A 22,925-nucleotide genomic window follows, 5' to 3' on the forward strand; every position below is an offset into this window, starting at 1 on the left:
TACGTAAGATTGAATGGATGATTCATAATATACTTTAAACGCAACTTCAACCTCATCTTATCAGCTTTTGCCTTTACTTAATTGCATAATTTCTGTTGGCTTCATAAAACAAGCTTGTAGAAAATAGCACTGCGAGGAGAAATACACAGGAAATTTCACAGTTTCAAATGGGGAATGAGATCAGCCTTTTATTTACCTGTTAAGTATTAACTTGTATTTCATGGATATAAAAAGCTACTTCTATTCAAGTTTTATTATTTATCAATATTTTCTATACTGTTCTTGGCCCACCAGCGGCCGAGCGGTAAAGTCGCTGAACACTGGTAGTTCGGTCCGAGGTTCGAATCCCGCGAACGGGCTGGCTGCATGGGCGTTTTCGTGGTTTTCCCCATGTGTAACGTGTATACGAGCCAGTTTCCCTTACAAAGTCCTCCACGAAGGCATCCCTCCTCTTAGGCAGATAGCCCTCGAGGCTTTGCCATAATCACACACACCACACCACCTATACTGTTCTTGTTTTATTTATAAAATGCATTGAGAAATAAATATATATATATTCTAGGCGACAAAAAGTCCTGGTGTTTATTCCTGTGGCGCTTGTTGAGCCGTGGGGTTACAAACTGTATTTCTAGAATTTATAATAATTCAGTTCGTACGTAAGATTGAATGGATGATTCATAATATACTTTAAGCGCAACTTCAACCTCATCTTCTCAGCTTTTGCCTTTACTTAATTGCATAATTTCTGTTGGCTTCATAAAAGAAGCTTATAGAAAATAGCACTGCGAGGAGAAATACACAGGAAATTTCACAGTTTCAAATGGGGGAATGAGATCAGCCTTTTATTTACCTGTTAAGTATTAACTTGTATTTCATGAATATAAAAAGCTACTTCTATTCAAGTTTTATTATTTATCAATATTTTCTATACTTTTTCTTGTTTTATTTATAAAATGCATTGAGAAAATAAATATATATATATATAGCAAAGTTAAATTCCCAATTTTTAAAAATTTTCCTGTCTGCTCTCAGAATTTAAATGATATTGTAGATTAGTTCGCAGCAATAATTAATCATTTATTTGTAATTCAATTTCCTTTAAAATTTAATTAGCTTTAAATTTGCTTTTTACGAACAAAGAATGTTTGTTAAATAAATATATATATACTTTTAAAATTTTGGAAAGGTTGGAGGGTTATCGTTTAGCAATGGTGAGAGGAGGGCATGGGGCAAAAAGAGATCAGACCCACTGTTCTATACGTATACTATGTGGTCTATCAACATAAAAAAAATCTGATGTGTACACCACATGACTTCCTTGTACGGAATATTAAATTATACGCATTTATTCTTGCATTTCATTTAAACTTATTGAATTGAATTAAATCTACTTCGCCGACAGCGCATAAACCACAATAGAATAAATGCATTCCTTAAAATTCACTCTAGTATTTGTTTACCATAGCGACACTCTGACGCTAGATTCACTTAACAGTATTACATTTCGTTCATATTATAACTCATAATGCACAAAATTTATATCATGTAAAGAATAGAGTTATCTAATCGTTGCCACATGTTCTATTCAAATACTATAATAAAGCTAGAACGATGTATAAAAGAAATTAAGCAAACAAAACTAAAAAGAAACAGTTTCTCACAGACGATTGAGTATTTCTCATTCAATTAATTCAGTTCTCAGTTCGCGACAAGGCAAAAATACATAAAAACTCGAAATATATGTATTAAAAATTACGAAGTAATTCTTAAACATTTATCTCCTCGAAACAATTCCTGAAAGGATTAAGCATGATTTAATTGGCAATAATAAATGAAGGCGTTATCTTTGTTGTTGCGAGGCTAAGTTTCTCTAGATTGGCAACAAATCCCCTATCCTGCTGTTTCAAATGTAAACAAGCAATGGCCGCCATCAAAAAAAAAATTATTAGGCTTAGCGGAACTTAAACAACTTTAAAATTGTTGATAATTCTCAAAATATTGCATACAGATTTACTAAAGGCATAAAAACCTTAACCGGAAGATAAGAACAACATAATCATTTTTAAAGGAAAAAATGTACAATTTACAAATATAAGAAAAAAGAAACTGAGATCACTGAGCCGGGTAACAGAGTGGATATATATATATATATACGTTTGGTGCGGCCGATTGTAACCAAAATACGAGGTGCACATTTACATGTTATAGCAGTCGTATATACAAAATTTCAACGTTCTGAGGCTACTCGTTTTTGAGTTATGCGAGATACGTACGTACGTACAGACGCCACGAAAAATAATCTTCGGAATTCATTTTAAAGCAATTTTATATTTTTTGGGGGGGGCCCTTACGTAAACAAATATCACGCAAAAACATCGTTAAATTTCATTGGATAGCGGTCAAAATGCATATTTTCGTTGAAATATGCTGCCTGAAACTTATCGCAATTACTATACTTCCTTTTTACTTCGTACAAGGAAGTAATGCGTTTTCCACTTTTCAGGATTTTCATGTGTTTATGCCTTGAAAATGGGCCCTTTGCCAACACAGGCAATTTTTAATGCGTAAGCAACTAAGGAACTACAAAAAACAAATTCTTCGATAATTCAAACATTTTAATTCCAATTAAAATACTGTTGTCCAGTTAAAGGTAAAATTCTGCGTGCATTCAGTGTATTACGAACCCGTACGTATGGGGTCGTAATAGACTGAATGCACACAGACACTTGATAAAACAACTTGATAAAAGTTATTTTACTACTAAAAATGAGGTAAAAGTGCGTGCGATGTGTTCGAAATGTTAATGCACCTCACTTCAAAGAAATGTGCCATCAAAATTTAAGTTGTTAAAATAAAAATGCCAAAGAATTCAGTCATACTTTATTTCTAAATTAATAAAACATTGATTCAGAGTCCGTCATACCTCATTGGGAATTTAATTCCAATACGCAGTTTCATTGGCTACTGGCGACTTACATTACCAACATATTTTAAATTGTCATATATACGATCAAACCTGCTGGGAAAATGCATTTCTGAATAACAAAAACCTTAAATGGGTGACCTGGTGCGTGACCTACAAATTTCAGTTGGTATGTAGAGTCTTAAACTTTCAAACAGAGTTAGTAAACTATTTTTACTCCGCATGAATATATATATATATATATTGATAGAAATTCTTCAATATAAAATTATTGTTTTCCTTTAAATAACATCTATTCATTTCCTTAGTGTTATCTATGATTCCTGAGAGTTATGAATTAGTTTATTACGACGATGATTTCCTTGGAGTTATGAATCCCGAAATCATTGATTCTACTGTTTCTTCGGAAGGAGATGATATGGACCAAGATGAATTGATTAAAGAGCTTGAATTAATAGAAAAAATAGGAAAAGAAGAAGAGGAAATGGTATATCTTTTTAAATATTGTAGTTTTTAGATATTTCAGTTATGTATTTTTAAGATTACCGACTTTATTTTTTTTCCTTTGTATGCTGATATTATGTATTTTTTAAATGTTAATTTTTATTGTTATCATTTTTATATTCTATGTAGGTTTAGTAAGAAAACTATTTTTCCACAATGGGCAAATTTTGTCTCATTTACGTTTGATTGATTAGCTTTTATTTATATTGATATTTAATCTGCTAACCGCCCAGACAGTAAAGTGGTTAATGATTCTGACTGCTGAATTGAAGGGCCCGGATTTGAATCCCGAAGAAGGCCTGGATGTAAATTGTCTATCCCTTCATAAGACGCAATGTTGGCCCACCTATTAAGAGCCTCTATAATAAAGTGACCACTGTTTCCGGCCTTAGTAGTGGCCAACGCCCCTAACGGCTAGTGGCCGCCGCCGGAAAATATATAAATATATACATATATTTAATTTGCTAGGAAAGAGTTTGGTAGAATAGGGTCTTCCTCTTCTTCTTCTTTAATGGCCAGACAGCCCAGGATGGGCCCTTGCCGTCCTCAGAATCGAATTCCAAGCTCTTCTATCCCTGGCCATGGACACCCAATTGGTTATTTTTAAAATTCTTAAGTCTGTTTCCAAACAGTCGAGCCACCTAAGTTTAGGTCTTCCTCTTTTTCGGGGGCCGAATGGTCTGGCCGAGAAGATCTTTTTAGTTACCCGATTTTCATCCATTCTGCACAGGTGTCCTGCCTATTTAATTCTCTGAATCCTTATATATTTTACTATATCTGTTTCTTTACAAGATTTATAGAGTTCAGAGTAAGTTCTTCTTCTCCAGATATTGTTACATTTTATGCCACCAAAAATACTTCTCAAAAATTTTTATCTCAAAGACAGAAATGATATTTTTAGCTTTTTCTGTCATTGACCAGGTCTCAGCAGAGTATGTAAAAATGGGTCTGATTAAGCTTTTGTAAATTAAAATCTTCGTTTTTCTGCTAGTGAAGTTTGGTAGTACCTACATATGTGAACAGATTTTTGTAAAATGAAAATCCTAGAATCGAAAACAAGAACACGGCTGACAGACATTTGGAGGAAACTTTACGAATTGCAACAACACAGATTAAAACTAAAGTAATTACCATCTCCCGCCAGTAATTGTAAGTTTCTTCTTCTTCTTCTTCTTCTTCTTCTTCTTTTTTTTTTTTTTTTTTTTTTTATTGTAATTGTATTTTGTAACATCGTTCTGTACAATCATCTTTACTTTCTTTTCATAGTTAAAAAAATGTTGCAAAACATTTTAATTCGATTTAGATTTAACTTTTTGGAACCAATGTACATATAAATCAGTAATACTACCTCTTCGCTTAGAATCAATTGTAGTCTTGTAAAACAAACCTTCCTTTTTTATATAAATTTTCTGACCACACTATTTTTTTTTTTTTTTTTTTTGGACGGACATGTGGCCCGCGGATCTTTATGAATTTATTGATGAGGCCCTCGGGCGTGAAAGGTTGAAGACACATAGTTTAGACCCATGGAGGTAGGAAGTAAGATGGAGTCGCCCTAAACAAGTTTCTCCGTACCCTGCTCTGAAGCACCGGCGATCCCTACGTGGTGACCAAAACATTGGGTCATTTACCATTGAGTTCTATGGGATTTGACGCGTTCGGGTGTAAATATTTTGTAATTACGTCGCAAATATACATATAAATGTATATATTTTCTTTTTCTACAACACTTCAGAGTCCTAAGTATGTGAAAACAACATATTTTTAAACAACATTTCATTCTGAACGGAATTAAATGCTATACTCTTCACAGGACATTTTTCTCAGAATGGTTTAATTTGAATGAAATATTTTCACAAGTTTTCGTTAATTACATTAGAAAAAAAAATTAAGGTAATTCGATTTTATTCGGTTAAGGTACAAAAATTAAGATCAAAGTTTATTGTATTATTAATATTAAAATTATGCATTATTTCTTTTCTATTTATAGAGCTTCTTCCTAAAATACTTTCTTAAATATGACATGATTTTTTGGCTTCTGAGGCATCTTTTAAATCGAAAAATGTAAGTCAATTTATAATTAATGCTCTATTCGGTTCATTTTAAATTAGAGAATTATTAGGAATTAGCGAAATACTTTAAATAAGTATTTCGCTAATTCCTAATAATTAAATAGGTATTAAATAGTATTTGACTTTCTCTGAACATTTCTGAAAGGGAATAAGATAAGTTTTTTTTTTTTTTTTTTTTTTTTAAGTATTATTTAAAACTTGTAACTGAGTTATTATAAAATGTAAAGGGAATAATTCTTTTAATTATACTTATCAGATTTTTTTTTTTTTTTTTTTTTTACCCTTCATTTCAACAATACATATTCCAAAACTCTTTATTACGTTCTTAAGTGCGCATCTCATAGCATTTGCTTTACAATACCTTTTAACAGATTGCTTTCCAATACGAACAATTCTTGCTTAAATAGTTTTATAACGTATTTGTCAACAGGATTTCAATTTATGTTTACAATTCAATATTAAGGTTATTATATATTTAGATAACATTTATAATCATTATAAATTAGATACATTTAATCATTAGATTTCTTCACAGTACTTTCACAGTTGTTTATAAGTAAATGAATTCTTCATTTCAAATACATTTATAATAATTTAATGAATATTTAAGTATTTTGTCAAAGGCAGATACATGCTTTTTGCAAGCACATGCATAAATACCCATACATATTTCCTATTTATCATTTCCGGCATGTGCAAATCTTTAATTTCTGTGCATTCACTATATTTTTCGTGTAAAGTAATTTACACTAATTTAGCATACACCCGAAAGTTTTACATAAAATATATATGTATATAATTTGAATGAAAATTATAAGTATTATTTTTAATACCCACTCAAAGGTCAGTTTTTCTTCAAAATTCCTCCACGATAGCATCTCTCTCTTTAGGCAGATAGCCCTTGCATGCGTTACTCTATTTAATAAAAACTTAATCTGACCTATGTGCCTAATTACAAATATTTTAACATACATAATTTTATATTTACATTTAGCCATCAAGTTTCAAACTTTTCAAATCTTCTAGAAAATAAATTTTGGCAGATCTTTTTTAGCAATTTTCTTAAAATCTATATTTTTGTAGTGCAACAGCTTAGAATTTTATAAAACAAATTCATAATCAAAATCGCTGTTGTTAGTTATCGAAAAATAACCAAGATGTGATTTTTGCGTAAATGTCAGTAAACTATACAAATCGCTATTATCCATTACACTATGAATGTTTCTTTCATGCGAGAGTGTCCCTTTTTCGATTTCTGTGGAACTGTCGTGTGTCGAAATACTATCAGAATCTTGTCAAGCGAGCTTCTGAATGTAAACAAAGAATACCCCGTCTGGTGACCCAAGCTTCAAAGCAGTGCTTCACTTCTAGCGCGGAATGGCCCCTCCTCCCTTTCCTTCCTCCATGTTTAGACCAATCAGAGCCAGACTGACAACTCGCCTCCGTTTGTTTGCAAAATGGGTATCGAAGTGCCAGTTGCAATTCTTGAAGTTTCCAACGAATTAATTTCTGTTCTAGGCGACAAAAAAGAAGAAGAAAAGGGAATTAATTACATGACTGTATAAGCTCGCCCTGATCAATTGGGAGCATTAAATCAACTTTTAAATGAACTTCGGGGGGAGGATATCCAAAGTTACAAAAACTTCATCAGAATGGGTGTAGGATAGTTTGAACTTTACTGGAAATTATCACTCCACTTATTCAGGGAGGAAAAAAAAAAAGAAAAAAGTTCTTTCGAGATGCTCTGTCAGCATAATTAAATGGCAGATAGCGCTTCGGGTTTTTTTTTTTTTTTTTTTTTTCTTTTAGGGCGGGTGACTCGTACAGTTCTCTGCAATATTCATTTCGAGTGTGCGAAAGTGCACACTCAGCATATTTATTCCAGAGGTGTTTGAGGCCATTTTTTTTTGCGTATGAGGTTGAGCGAAAATGATTTGTCTTTTGCTTGAACTCTACAACACCCTCAAATTTTAACATGTTAATAAGATCTTCATACACCTTCTGACAGGGATTTTTATTTTAATACTTCGGACTATTCGTTTATAAATAAAACCTAATTTGTTGTTGAAATAAAAAGAGAAGTCTATAAACAAAATTTTAGATTATATTTGTGAGGCGTAAGTGACCATAGATAAAAACTGGTTTTTCGAAATTTATATCAACAAAAATCAAAATGTTTGCCCTCTCATTTATTTTTTAATTGAAAACTGTATTTTATTGGGTAGTTGAATAACATATAATTTAATTGTTTTCTGATTAAAGAAAATTCAGAAATAAATTTATTTAAAATAAATATTTTAAATCTCATGCCCTAATTTAATTTTCTTCTATGTTGTTTTCTACAATACCAAAAACTTAAAAAATTCATTCTGATCAGATTCAGACACCAATAATTTCTAAATATTATAACAAAATTTCCAAAATTATTTGGTAAATTACTATACTATATACATTTATTATTTTGTAAATTACTATAATAATATTTATAAATGTTGTTTATCTTTTGCTTCTACGTTTTCCGAATTACCTTTATAATATTTGTAAGATTCTGTTTATATTTTAGAGAAAAACTAAATAAATAATCTTTTCGCAGCGAGAAGCACAATACCAGAATCTTCTTAAAGAAGCTGAAAAACTGAACGTATCTAATCTAGAAAAAGATGCCAAAATATCTGAATTAACGCAGATGATTTATGTTTTAAAAAAGAATTTGTGCTCTTTATACAAAACTGCAAAAGCAGAAATTGAAAGTAAAGATGATCTACTCCAGCAGGCACATCAGAAGTGAGTATCGTTTATGTAGTATTTTTAGTAGCAACAACTTCTAAGTAAAATTTACTGATCTAACTTTTGATATGTGTTAAATTAATTGCGTTATTTCTGACATTTTATTCTAAATTCAGAATATTCAATAAAACTATTAATTTCTTCAAATTACTTTGCTAAATATTCATTTTAATAATGCGAATTTCTATGTAAATACTATTATATTCTGGAATCCTTCTATTTACAAATAAAAACGAAGTATTTCCTAGTGAAAATGCAACGTCAGCAATAATAATTGTTTAGTATTCTGCGATAATAAATTAGAATAAATCATGTAAATAGGATGTGTAATAGTAAAAACTATAATTAACTAAATTCAAACGATTTTGGAGGCTTGAAAGTTAAACATTTTTTTAAGAATTCATTTTAAAATCTTACATGTGAAATAAGTTTTCAAATTTAAAATTTGGTAAATTAAAATTAAAGATTTGAAAATGGGAAATAAATATAATTAAATTAATAAAGAATGATCCAACCTAGTTCTTTGTCTAGGGTACAGACTAGCCTGAGAGTAAGCCTTCCTTCATTTAATAAGTAAAAAATAAAAATATCCGCCTGTGCGGAGGGATGCCTTCCTGGAGGAATTTTAAGGAAAACTAGCTCGTATCTACGTTACACAGAGAGAAATTACGAAATCCTATACAGCAAGCCCGTTCGCCAGGATTCGAGTATACACTGACTACCAATAAGTATTTGGACACCTGTGATAGAAAAGAAAAACTAACTTTATTCAAAATCAATAGTTGGTAGAGCCTCCACGAGAGGTAATTACAGCGTGGACCCTCCGGGGCATACTTTCCACAAGTCTTTGTATGACAGCTAGTGGTATTTTCTTCCACTCGGCTTGGAGAAGACATAGAAGTTCCTTCACCAATTTTGCACGGGTAGTGCACCCCTGAATTCGGCGATGCAACTCGTCCCAGAGGTTCTCGATAGGGTTCAGGTTCATTCGATGAACTCCATTGGCACCATACCAAGGCTTGGTTAACGTCGAAACATGACAACAGGCATTTTCGTCCTGAAAGTAACAGGGGTCCAACCCGCAAAACTGCCACAACGTAGGAAGCACATTGTCATCCAAAATAGTGCAGTAGGCATCGGAGTTGAGCTTACCATGAATGGGGACCAAGGGTCCCAGCCGATACCAGGAGAAACATCCCCAGACCACAATTCCACCTCTGCCGAACTTGACTGTTGGCACAATGCATTCTGGCAGGAGAAGTTCTCCAGGTAGATGTCAAACCCAGACCCTGCCATCCGAACGGTAAAGGGTGAACCTTGATTCGTCACTCCAAAGTACCCGTTTCCACTGATCTGCGGTCAAATTTCGATGTGCTTTGCACCACATTAACCGAGAAGCGCGATTGGACTTTGTGATCAAAGGCTTATGGGCAGCAGCACGACCATGAAAACCAAGCAGATGTGCTTCCTTACGGATAGTATTCATTGAAACAATACTCCCGGATGCTTGTTGAAACTCGCGGATGAGGGCCATCGGTTGGGTTCGGTTCTTCCGAATTTCTCTGGACAGCACTCTTCGGTCTCTATCTCCCAGTTTCGTTGGTCTGCCGACTCGGGGCACATTCCGACAATCACCGCTCACCTTCCACTTCTTAATCACACAGGCCACTGTCGATTTTGGGTACTTCAGATTGCTAGATTTGTCCCTTAAGGATCGGTCACATTTGTGATACCCGATAATTATACCTTTCTCGAAATCAGAGAGCTCCGAACTGCGAGGCATCTTGCATGCGACTAAAGCCGATGCTGTTTCCTACACGATATATACCGGCGGAGTCCGTGACGTACCTTGGAACCGCAGATATCGTCATTTGCATAGGTGTCCAAATACTCATTGGTAGTCAGTGTAGATCATCAGGCATTTAGAAACTTTATTTATCATCAGTATTAGAGACTCCGCTCGCTCATTGGTGATCCTATGAGATTTCCAGACACTGCACCCAATTTTATTATAAATGAATATAATTTATAATAATTTATTATAAATGAATATTAATTTTATGTTGAGTATTTCACCTGGAAAAAAGAATGCGCAATGTATGCCAGCGTTTAATGATAATAAATTTCAAACTAGCTGCTACGCGGCCAGCCCTCGTCTGGCTTTTAAATGTACCAGAAAAATCCCTAAAGGAAAAATGCCAAAAATTAAATTTAAAAACTGCACAGAATTTTACTCTGCAGAACAACTACAAAAAAACAAACAATAGCAAAAAAAACAGAAATTTTAATAAAAGTGTGTTATAAAAAAATTACAATGAAATAAGCAATAAATCTCATATTTTCAAGAGAAAACAGTCAGAAGTCCAGTATCCAAAGCAATGAATGAAAAACTGTTATCAGAAAGCAATAACCAATCGAAATTGTGCTTTGTGGATGATATCCTACCTATACTTTAAGATATATATTGTGTGTGTGATTATGGCAAAGCCTCCAGGGCTATCTGCCTAAGGGGAGGGATGCCTTCGTGGAGGACTTTCTGAGGGAAACTGGCTCGTATACACGTTACACATGGGAAAAACCACGAAACCGCCCATGCAGCCAGCCCGTTCGCGGGGTTCGAACCTCGGACCGAACTACCAGTGTTCAGCGACTTTACCGCTCGGCCGCTGGTGGGCACACAGATATATATTGTGAAATATTTCTGAATAATTTAAATATTGAAACTGCTCTTTTACTTATAATTATATATAATAAATAAAAACAGCTTAGTTTAATAAAATCCTAAGGAATCAAGTGTGTTTAGCTTCAATTGTGCTAGTCATTTTCCTTTATTTTGACAGACGGAAATTGGTCAAGATTTCTATGTAATATATCTTTCAGATTAAATGAAGTTGTATGTCAAAACAGAAAGCTACATCTCACCTCTTCGGAAGCAAAGTCAAGTCACGTAGATAAGCAGAGTCTTAGTTCACATTACAGAAATATTTCAGGTAAAATCATGTTTTGTCACATCTCAAGATTTGTTACTAGATTTAGGAAGAAAGTTCACACTGATTTTCTACTGTTTCGCTTCCTTGTACGAAGTAAAGGAAGTGTTCTAATCACTAAAAATTCCGGGTACCATATTTCAAAGAAAATATCCATTTTGACTGCTATCGAATGCAATTTAATAATGTTTTTGCGTGAAATCTGTACGTAAGGACAGGAAAAAGGACTCTTTTTACCCAAACGAATTATAAAACCGATTTAAATTGGATTCAGAAGAGATTTTTTTTCGTGGCGTTTGTACGTATGTATGTATGTATCTCGCATAACTCAAAAACGAGTAGCCTCAGAACTTTGAAATTTTGTATATAGGACTGCTATAACATGTAGTTCTGCACCTTCCATTTTGGTTGCAATCGGCCGCATTAAAAGTATATATATATATATAAGAAATGTTCTCTATTCGTATAAAGCTAATATAAATTTAAAATTTTAGTAAGAAGTTTTAATTGCAAAAATAAAAAATTAATTATTGCTGCGAACTAATTTGCAATATCATTTAAATTCTAAGAGCATATGTAAATTAAGTGCACATATCTAAAACCATGAAAAATATATAATTCCAAAAAAGTTTATTTTAGGTTTGCATGTATAATTCGTGTGGGGGGAAGTTTTCAATAGGCAAGAGTTTCTAAATTGCTTTGGTTTTCTACTCTTAATTACACTGGTTATCATAAATTAAGAAAAAATCACAAAAATCACGATTACTGGAAAAGTTACATGTAAAATTTGATGAAACTTACCCACAATATAAAACACACAGTAAGGTATCAAATAACATAAAAAGAAATTACCAGACAGATGTGGTAGTATAGAAATTAGCACATGTATAAAATGAACAAATCGAAGGTGTCAGTTTGCTATAAGAAAAGTAACTTCAATATGGAATATGATCGCCTCTAGAAGCAATACAGCACATACAGCGATGAGTGATGCTTTCAATTATGCGGTCTATCAGTTCCATAGTAAGCCCGACAAGGGCGGATTGTGAGCAGCTCGACCCTCCCTAAAGCATCCCAAACGTGCTTGATAGGATTCAAGTCCGGAGATCGGGCTGGCCACTCCATGCGCATAATTGTTTCCTGTTGAAGATAATCATCTAGGATGCGAGCCCTGTGTGGTCTTGCGTTGTCGTCCTGTAACAGGAAAGCATCACCTATTGCTCCGGTATATGGGCGCACATAAACATCAAGGATGTCATCTCTATAAATCTGAGTATTCACAGTTACCCTTGGAAAGACATGGGGGTCTGTGCGTCCACCCAAAGAGATGCCACCCCAAACACAGACACTGCCTCTTCCGTATGCATCTCTTTCACAGATGTTTGACGGATGATGACGGGTTCTAGGTTCTCTTCATATCAAATAACGCCTACTATTGCTTTCTAGACTAAACCTGGGGTCATCCGTAAAGAGAACCGCCCTTCATTGATCAGTCGTCCAGTTGACATGTTGTCGTGCCCAATGAAAACGGTCCCTCCTATGGCGTGACGTGAGCGGCACACAAATGGCTGGTCGCCTCGCATACAGACCATCTTCGTGAAGCCTTCTACGCACAGTTGACGTTGACACGAACCTTCCGGTGGCTGCAGTAAAGGAGGATCTAAGAAGAGTCGAAGTAGCGGTTCTATTCCTACGTGCACATAATGTCAAATATCAATCATCGGCACTCGTCGTAGCAGTTGGCCGTCCTTGGCTGAACCTCCTAGATGCCGAATCTGTGGTTTGAAATTGCCTCCAAAGTCTATGAACCACAGAAGGACTCACATTTACCCATCTGGCCACTTCTGTTTGACTTTATCCTGCCTCTAGTCTCCCAATGGCTCTCCATCGCAGATCTGCAGGCAAATGATGCCTGGAGGTCATTCTTACGAATTGGCTACCTCAGATTTCTGATGTTACTGTCACAGTGAAATATGTGGGCTTGCTCTCAAACATAGACTTTTATGCTCCTCGCAGATGACGTATTCCGAAAGCAGCGCCACTAATTTGCATATCGCAGTTTTACTCAGCTACTCTTACTTGGCAACATATTCAAATTTTACACGTTTGGTTTATTTTTGAGGGAGTTATCGCTATTTTTGTGATTTTCCCTTAATTTATGATAACCAGTGTACATTACATTTAATTAATATTAATAGAAATAATAATTAATATTAATATTAATAGAACGCATTTAATTAATATTAATATTAATAGAATGCACTAATTATAATGCTAGTTGGGTTTCAAGGAAGTTATATCGAAACATAATTAACCTGTTGCATTCGAATCTATTGAATTATTTACTACTATTATTGAATCTAAATTATCTACTATTTATTGAATCTCCCAATACCAAAAATACATAAATAAAAATAAATTAATTTAAAAAAATCTGAAAGGTTTCAGATTTTAAATTACGTCTAAAGGGGTGCTTTTTAACGTTTTGTGTATTACCTTTATTTAATAAATATCATGTTCTTTGCACTTAAACCATAAAATTCAGTTCAATAGTAATGTCGCAAAATAGTTTTAAAATGAGCCCATCTTTAGAATTTCCGATACACAGACAGTTCCGCGTTTTGGAGATACTCGTAAAAAGGTTTTTTTCTTCCCCCCCCCCTCCGCAGACTGTTGCCATTGCTCGCATTGAAATCCTTGAGTTTGTTAATTGAAAATTCGTTAAAGTTTTACAAAATAGGAAATCGATAATAAAACAAATTCCAAATTTGGTCTTCCACATGCTCATATAAAGTAAGATAATTACGTCTTTCAAAATTCGATGGCTCTATGTACCCTTGTTTTATCACAATGTGAGAAATAGACATACATTTATGCAGATTTTTCATTATTTAATTTCTTCAAATATAATGCAGGACTCTAACATTGGGTGGCAACAGTTTGAAAAGTGAAACGGACATTTATAGTGATTCACCGCAAAATCGCAAAACGAAATTAATAGTCTTTCAGGGACAAAAGTCCCTTTGGTCTAAAAATCTGAAAGCTTTCGGATTTTACATTACGCCCAAAGGGGCGGTTTTTAACGTTTTATGGGTTGCTTTTATTTATTAAATATCATGTTCTTCGTACTTAAACCATAAAATTCAATTCAACAGCAATATTGCAGAATAATTTTAAAATGACCTTATATTTAGAATTTTCGATACACAGTCTCGCGCGCTAGAGATTTAAAAAAAAAAAAAAAAAATCGTTCAGTGTTGCCATTGCTGGCTTTAAATCGTTGACTTTGTTAATTAAAAATTCGCTAAAGTATTACAAAGTATGAAATCGATATTCGGCCCATATTCGCTGGAGGATTACGTTATTCAAAATTTGATGGCTCTATATGCCGTTGTTTTATCACAATGCGAGAAACATACATAAATTTTTGCAGAGTCTTAATTTTTTTTTAATTTCTTTAAATATAAGACATGGCAATGATATTTGGTTGTAATAGTCTGAAAAATGAAACGGACATTTAAAGTTTTCAACGCAAAATGCGAAAACGAAATTAGTACCGTTTCCGGCCTAACACCCTTTGGGCTAGAAATAAATAAAGCTAAATTAAATTTACATTGGATTTAAAATTACTGACCAGACCTTTTTGTAGATGATACATTGAAAAAATATCAGTAAAGTATTATTCTTAATTCTTTGTTTTCCTTTCGAGTACATAGTGATATTGATATTAAAAGAATGTTTTATTTTCCAATTATTCGTATCATTGTTACTCAAGGTATTAAAGGCAGTTTTCTTAGGTTCTTTTTAATTTTTTTTTATGGTTGTATCCGAATGCTACGGGTTAGATTTCGTGATTAAAAAGACCGTATAAGTTTTTATTTGAGTTTACCCAGTTATTATGTTGCCTTTTCTATAAGGTCTACTTTCCTCAGCTTTCACCAGGCAGTAATTTAATGTAAAAGTGAGCTTTTAAGGTCTAAAATTCAACAGAGAGAGTTTGACAGTCACTCTTCTTCGGTTTTTCTGCTATTGCGGTTTGACTATCAGCTTAAGCTCTTGTTAGCCGCAGTTACTTTACGAACATTTAGTCAAGGGTGAGAAAAGTTTTACTTAAGCATGTACTTTGCACTCTATACAATTTGAACTTGTGTTCCGCATGCTAGTGGAGTTCTACTTTAAGCACTGATTTTGTGTAAATACCAGGTCGACGGGTAAATAAACAGTTTTACTTTGAACTTTGGTTGTTATAGTTGTCCGCTGGCAGCTCCTTATGGTTATTCAAAATTGATTTCGCATTTTAGGGAATTTAGTATAATCATGTATTGATATTCATAATACATGATTATACTAAATTCTCTAAAATTCGAAACTGAGTGGATTTCACAGCTATATTCCTACATAATATTCAATGCCTGTTATTTAAAAATGGGCCTTCGTTTTTATTGTAAACCTGTTATGGAAATAACCCCATTGAAACCTTCCTCTTTAGTGTGATTATTACAGTTCATTATATTATTATATTCATTGTGCTCCCAGTACTTATTATAATCGTCTTATTATGTTTATCTGTATACTAATTATGTTTATCTGTTATTTTTGTTACACTAAAGCAGATTGTTCAATTTAAGTTGTGAATTTCAAATTGCATTGAGACTACACTGTAATCTCTTTTATGTCCTAAATCATTATCACTACATAGTATAAAACAAAGTCGCTTTCTCTGTCCCTATAATCCCTATGTATGCTTAAATCTTTAAAACTACGCAACGGATTTTGATGCGGTTTTTGTTTTTTAATAGATAGAGTGATTGAAGAGAAAGGTTTATATGTATAATAACATCTATTAAATAGTGGAGAAATACTGTTATTTTTTAGGTTTCTAATGCGATGTCGTAAATAATTGCATTTTTTCCGCTTACATTGCAAACGCAGGCTGAACCCTACGAGATTTATCAAAATAATGTACTAAGTATTGTACACACTGAAAAGGTCTACAGATTTAAAAATTGCGGGACGTAGCGTTTGCGGCGGTACCGGCCGGCCGGGGCGGCGGGAGCGTGCCTAAAAATAGCGCGTCGGAGGCCGCGGTTCTCCTTATAGCACTTTGAATTTAGCAGCGATCGAACGCGTTTATTATCGGAGCTCTCTAGCTTTCAGCGCGACAACGTATCAGTAATTATAAGATAAATAATTGCATGATAGTAGTTTTAAAATATAAATGATATTCTATTCTAAGGTTAATTTTTAAATCGCACTTATAGTAATTATAAGTACATAAGGTTAGATAAGATTAGATTAAATAAAACCATAATTTATGGATTGGAATTTTCTATTAAGATCTTGGTCAAAATTTAGAGTTAAATCAATTTAATATTAGGGAAATTATTTTCAAAAATCGTAATTTAAGGTGAGGTATGTAAGTTCAGAAAAAGATTATGAACTGCGATTCATTGTTAAAATATCCATTAATATTTTATACCCGTGCGAAGCCGGAGCGGGTAGCTAGTTTTTAATAAATACTGGATGCAGGGCGTAGGGTGGTATTGCACGATGTACCATAATAAGTAAATTCTGAGATAATTTGGAAATCTTCCGTTGCCTATTTCCTCAGCCATTCTTTGTAAATTTTTATAAATCTCTCTCTCTTTTTTTTTTTTTTTTTTTTTTTTTTTTAAAGCCCAAAGGGGGTTAGCCCAGAAGGGCTATTAATTTCGTTTTGGCATTTTGCGTTAAAAACTTTAAATGTCCGTTTTACTTTTCAAAGTGTTGTTGCCAAATATTATCCCCCTGTCTTATATTTAAAGAAATTAAATAATGAATAATCTGCATTAATGTATGTATGTTTCTCGCATTGTGATAAAACAACGGCACCCAGAGCCATCAAATTTTAAATAATGTAACCTTAAACTAAATATGGGCATCTAGAAGCCCGAATTTAGAATTTGAAATTTGCTTTATTATTGATTTCATATTTTGTAACACTTGATTAACAAACTCAACGATTTCAAAGCGAGCAATGGCAACACTGCACGGGGGGAAAAATTATGTCCAGCGCGCGAGACCATCTATCGGAAATCCTAAACACATATGCTGTTTTCAGAGTCGTAGCTAGGGATTTCAGCGCCCAGAGACAACTGAAGATTTCGTGACACAACTGAAGATTACTGAAGATTCAACAACTGCTTGCCAAAGATGGAAAATATGTAATTCTAAAATGTCGTAACATCAGTTTGGCGCCCCTTGGTTTCTGCGCCCGGGGACAGATGCCCCCCTCTAGCTACGCCCCTGGCTGTTTTATATACTATTTTGTGATATTGCTGTTGAATTTGTGTGGCTTAAGTGCGAAGAACATGCTATTCAATAAATAGAGGTAACACAGAAAATGTTAAAAAAAAGCCCCTTTGGGCATAATGTGAAATCTGAAACCTTTCAGATTTGTTTTATTATCTTTTTTTTTTTTTTTTTTTTTTTTTTTTTTTTAAGAGTTAGTACGGAAAGGCACTACCAGTTGGCCCGTGGTACATCGCTGGTGTCCCCCATAATTTTACCTTAATTCTGTTATGAAATCTAAAATACCTGAATCTGTTGTGAAATAATAATAGGATCCGGAAGAATGTACTTTAAAAATACTGAATAAGATATTTTGCCTTAAAAATTAACCCTTATGATGGAAAATATGTAAGTGTCAACATGTTAATAAATTCAGTTGAACGTAGTTCTGTTATGACATGCAATCACATAAAACCTCTTTGAATGGCATTATTGCCGGAAACAAACGGATGCATCAGCAGGTGTGGCAGAATCTTTTCTTTTGAACAAATAGCTCTAAGCATCCAGACACATATCTGAGTTGGGAAGAAAATAAGTATCATTTGCAGAAAATAATTTTAGCTGCTTTTTTACACACTTGTAAACTGCGTTTAAAATGTCTGCATCTTATTGGAAATTGTTGTACCTGTAGAACCTTTCTGAAAATCTCCAAATAATTTTATCAGGACTACAAGGAAGATGGTGCAGCGTATTTCACCCTTTCTTTCCTACTTACTTTGTGGGTTATCAGCAAGAAACGAATCTTAGTTTTCATGCTTTGGGATCTAAATTGCCAACACTTTTCATATAGTTAATTACCAGAAAAATCAATATAAATAGCATGCTAGGCAAATTGTCGGAAAAATTCTACATAAATGAAAGAGTGGAAGACATAAACTTTCTTCTCAAAAATCTAGGACAAATAAGAATTTTGTATTCAGAAATAAGTGAGTACTTGATGAAAGAATCTTATGTAATACCTCTTATTGCTGTGATCAGCTCTTAGTACACAGAAAAGCCACATAATAATTTGGAAACTTGAAGTTACCTAAAACAGTACAAAATAGTCCAGAAGGTGTTGCAGAATGGAGTGTATGTTTCCCTTTGATATCATAACCTTAATTTTAATCATGTTACGATGGATCAAGATAAACATATTGATATTTCAAAATAAAATTTGAAGTCATTGTCTCAGAAATTTAGCACTCAAAATACATCGAATTCTGGACATATGCAACTCGCTTACAGTGAACTTTCCGCTAACGTCAGTCTAAGTTGTTATTTGTAATATGTTCGCTTAGGAACATGTAAATGAAAGCCTTCATTTACGGTGAAACAAAAAACTCTAGAAAAGAAAATGTAAAAACTGTACGTTACTTGAAAATAAATCTTTTCGGGAAAGTTTCGATTATACTCAGAAAAATACTACACTTTAATGTGCATTCATTAAGCAAATTAAAGGTCAAAAAAATGTTTCTCGGATGTGTTGAAATCATTCGCAGTGGCCCGCTATTAAAGCTGGCAGGCTTAAGTGAAAGTGGTTAAAAGTACTGATTAGAATTCATAAGGATTTTGTCCTAATTGGTTACTAAAAACTGTGAGACTCTATTTTATAGATATTGCGTATAAGTATTTTTATATTTAATGAATTCTATGATGTTCGAGCATTGACGGTGTTATTAATATTCTCTGAAGTTTTTATGATGCTTCGTGCTTTCGGATTGAGTTTGGAAACGGATGAAAATTATTACCGCAGTTACTTATGGAAACCTAGCCCCTGCATAACGAATGTTGTTGCAGAATGAATCAGATTTGTTGTGCAAGGCACCAGCGTATTTAATACGTCTTGTTCATCTCCTCCAAGGTTAAATTTGCTTATTCTCAAGAAATAGCTTAAACCATTTCACTGTTTTACAAAATTGAATTATTTGCTTCTTTTTCTTTCCTCCAAATTTTGCCTCGAAAACTGACTTCAGAAATGTTTCTTTTCCCCCTTTCACCAGCTGTCTATTCAGAAAAATTCCATTCAAGGATGTTGAGTAACGTCTCTTTACCAGGGAGAAAAAATTATATTGTGTTAACTAGTTTCTTATCTGAAAACTTAACAAAGACGAGCCCCTAAAGGCATGAGCAATAGTTTTATTGCAATGCCTGTTGAAATGGACCAGAAGTTCTTTCCTTTTTTCCATCTTTGTATGATCCTCTTAGGAATCGCCGATAATTAATTATGAAGATCAAATTAGATGCAAAAATTTCAAACTTAACAACATTCCAAGCTACACACGTGCGTATCCCCGAGCGTTCGACAACTGACTGCCTTTGCTTTATTAGGATCTTAGAAGAGAAAATTTTACTCTGTAATCAGGTGCTGCCATCTCTCGGCTATACTGGGGTTGAATTGGTAGGATGTTCTTTTAAAGACTTTTTCAAATAGAGTAAACCACAACAATCCTAATACCACTCCCGTTGTGGAGAGAGCGTGTCTAATTAGGCCATCATTCAACTCTTTTCATTTTCTCTGCATTCTGGCGTGTTGAATAATAGAAAATAAATAAAATAAATATTTATATCTATGGAAAGAACACAAGGCCCAACTTTCTATCAGTTTTACTTGAGTTGTTTTAAAAGCAGACGATATTTAACTATGTCAGACAATAATTTAGTTTAAATGAACTGAAGAGAAATAATTCTTTAAATAAAAATGTTTTAATAAAAATGTTATATATTTTTCTTTCCTTTATTATAATCATTCTAAAATATACAAACAGCTTAGTTTTTTTTTTTTTTCCTTCTGTGAGAAAAACCTGTTAAAAGGCACATTGGCATATTTCTTTTTCCTTTAATGTCATATAATAGGTTCAAATTACGAACGGCAGACGAGTCTGTTTTGCGGTTACGATCCAGCCCACATTTAACCCCGACGACTGTGTGCTGCTGATGCTCGACAATACTTTTCAAATCGACCATTCTGTCTCGAGGGAAATGGTGAAATGTTAATAATTACTTGAAGTGAATATTACTGTTTTACTTAATCGTATTTCAATACACTGCAAGCAAATGTACTATTTTTGTTCTTTCAATTTTTTTTTTTTTTTTTTCCATAACAGATTCAGGACAAGATACAAAATATAAAAATGTAGCGAAAAGGAAAAGTCAGGATTTTCATAACAGCCCTCTTTTTGCAACGCCTTTAAATAATGGTATCTCTTCTGTTCAAGATGGAAAAGGAGATCTGAAATATGTTGAGAGAAAGAGATTCCAGGCATCTTCGGAAAATTCTTCCTCTAATCAAGGTTCCAGATATAATCGTGGAAAAGAAAACTTTCAGAAGAATGATTCTATATATAACATTTCCAAAACAACAAAGGAAGACGTACTGAAGCTATATCGGTATCAAAATGCGAAAGTGCCTTTCTTGGTCAAAAGAAAGTTCGGACTTTTGCATAATTGCAAGAAGAATTAGAAGAAAAAACTGTTTGAAGAATATAGCAGTAAAAGCATAATATCTACACCTACACTATTTAACTCTGATAGAGGCTTATTATGTATGAAATATGTGTAATTAAAGAAAATGATTACAAGCATACAAATAATAAAATATATTTATTTAATCAGAGTGGAGAATAATTTAATAATTACCTGGGCTTCAAGATATAAAATTCTTAAAGCATAAAATTAAAACTGAAATTATATTTGTTGAAATTAGAATTATGTTTGTTATATATGTACAGATTTATTAAATAGGTTTCAGACTGAGTATTTCATTTATAAATTGGGAATTGCACTGGGGACTCCATATCAGATTACATTAAAAAGTCTGGAAACATTTTTAAAATATGAAATTGAGTGATTTATGACATCTCTTTCAACACTGTGGCCGTCGTAGTTTTTATATCTTCGCATGAAAAGTCTGTTTTTGCATAGCTACACTTTGAATTTTGAGGTTGCTCAGAAATCGCCTGAAATGAGTTCATATGATGTGGTAGGTGTTCTAGTACCATCCATTTCTTATAAAAAATGCCAGTTCTGAGGCAGACTGAATTTTTTCCTCTCATTCTACCACAGAAATCTGTTTACACAATGATATTTTTTTCTTCCTTTTATTTCCCCCCGGTAATAGGGTTGTCATTCACTTTGTCTTAGCAATATCATGTTTTTTAAAAAAATATCTGTTTACCTTTTTTCTTTTAAATGCTTATTTATACAATACCCCTTTTCTTCAGAGATAAACCTATGCATAAACATGTGTATATGTTTTTTTTTTTTTTTTTTTTTTTAATTCATTAAATTAAAGTTGGAATTTACGTGAATATAAATTAAAGTCAATCACTTTCAAAGATTTTCTGTAAAATAAAAGAGATCTAAATCGATGCTATGTTCTTTCTCGCATTTTCAGTTAGGACACATAGAAATACTACACTGCATATTTCTATGCTACTGACCACTTAATCGGAGACACTCAAAGTTCTCTTTCTTCCCCAACCCATTATTTCTACTAATAATATATGTTCTTCTAAAATTTTGTATCATTTTAGATATATATAAAAAACTAAACACTCCAGATAACAGAAATTCAAGATATTCTATATTTTCAAGGATTTAGTTTCAATACTGTTAATGTTTTTGTATTTATTTAGCTATTTTTAGTAGAATTTGTAATTAAAATTGTTTTATATTCCCGTGCAATGCAGCACGAGACTCATTTGAAGAGAAAGCTACGCCGGAAATATTTAAATACAGGAAGCACGCGCATTTAACATTTTAATAAATATATATCTCGTAATTGTACTCTTTTGCTATCCAGAAAAATCGAGAAAATACTAGAATATTCTCGTGCAGGATTAAAAAGCTTATAAAAGCTGAAGGAAAACATCTCAATTCAGTTGCTTACTTAGTGCTGTTATTGACTGTAGCGAATTCGCAGTGAGATCGGATTAGCTTTCTCTGTTTTGAATTGGAGTTCTGTTCAACGTTTTAGTAGTTCAAAATATAACTAATGTGAGATATTGCGATATTGTACGAATATCTCTGAGGAAATTTCAGCATTTTGTTTTATTTCTTGGGATAAGTGTGTTCCTAGTTCTCAGTTTTCCTATATCAATACTTCTCTGAAATTTGCCTTTATTACACACATTTTGGAACGTTTGTATGTAGTCTTAGCCATATTTGCAGAAACAAGTAAAAATGGAGTTCTAAGCGAAACTGGAGTGAAGATCATGGCAGTTGTATAGAAGTGTTATATACGATAGTAAATGTTCACCACTTTGTCCATCCCATAAACTCAATCCTACTAAATAATGTCTTTAAAAATTTAAACACAACAAAGCAAATTTATTCTACAAA

The 22,925-nt window shown here is 33.1% G+C and overlaps 1 protein-coding gene across 1 annotated transcript; it reads left to right on the top strand.

Moving 5' to 3' along the window:
• The first annotated feature begins 3,252 nt into the window (after positions 1 to 3,252).
• On the top strand, positions 3,253 to 21,174 carry LOC146997938 (uncharacterized). Its single transcript, XM_085812659.1, has 4 exons — positions 3,253 to 3,410; positions 8,093 to 8,283; positions 11,167 to 11,276; positions 20,690 to 21,174. Exons 1-4 carry the CDS (start codon positions 3,294 to 3,296, stop codon positions 21,043 to 21,045), a joined length of 774 nt encoding a protein of 257 aa, XP_085668785.1. The 5' UTR covers positions 3,253 to 3,293; the 3' UTR covers positions 21,046 to 21,174.
• Positions 21,175 to 22,925: the final 1,751 nt, after the last annotated feature.

This window comes from Stegodyphus dumicola, chromosome 3 (genome assembly GCF_044657685.1).
Source record: "Stegodyphus dumicola isolate Sdum_Otavi_A_Nest chromosome 3, ASM4465768v1".
Classification (NCBI taxonomy): domain Eukaryota; kingdom Metazoa; phylum Arthropoda; class Arachnida; order Araneae; family Eresidae; genus Stegodyphus; species Stegodyphus dumicola.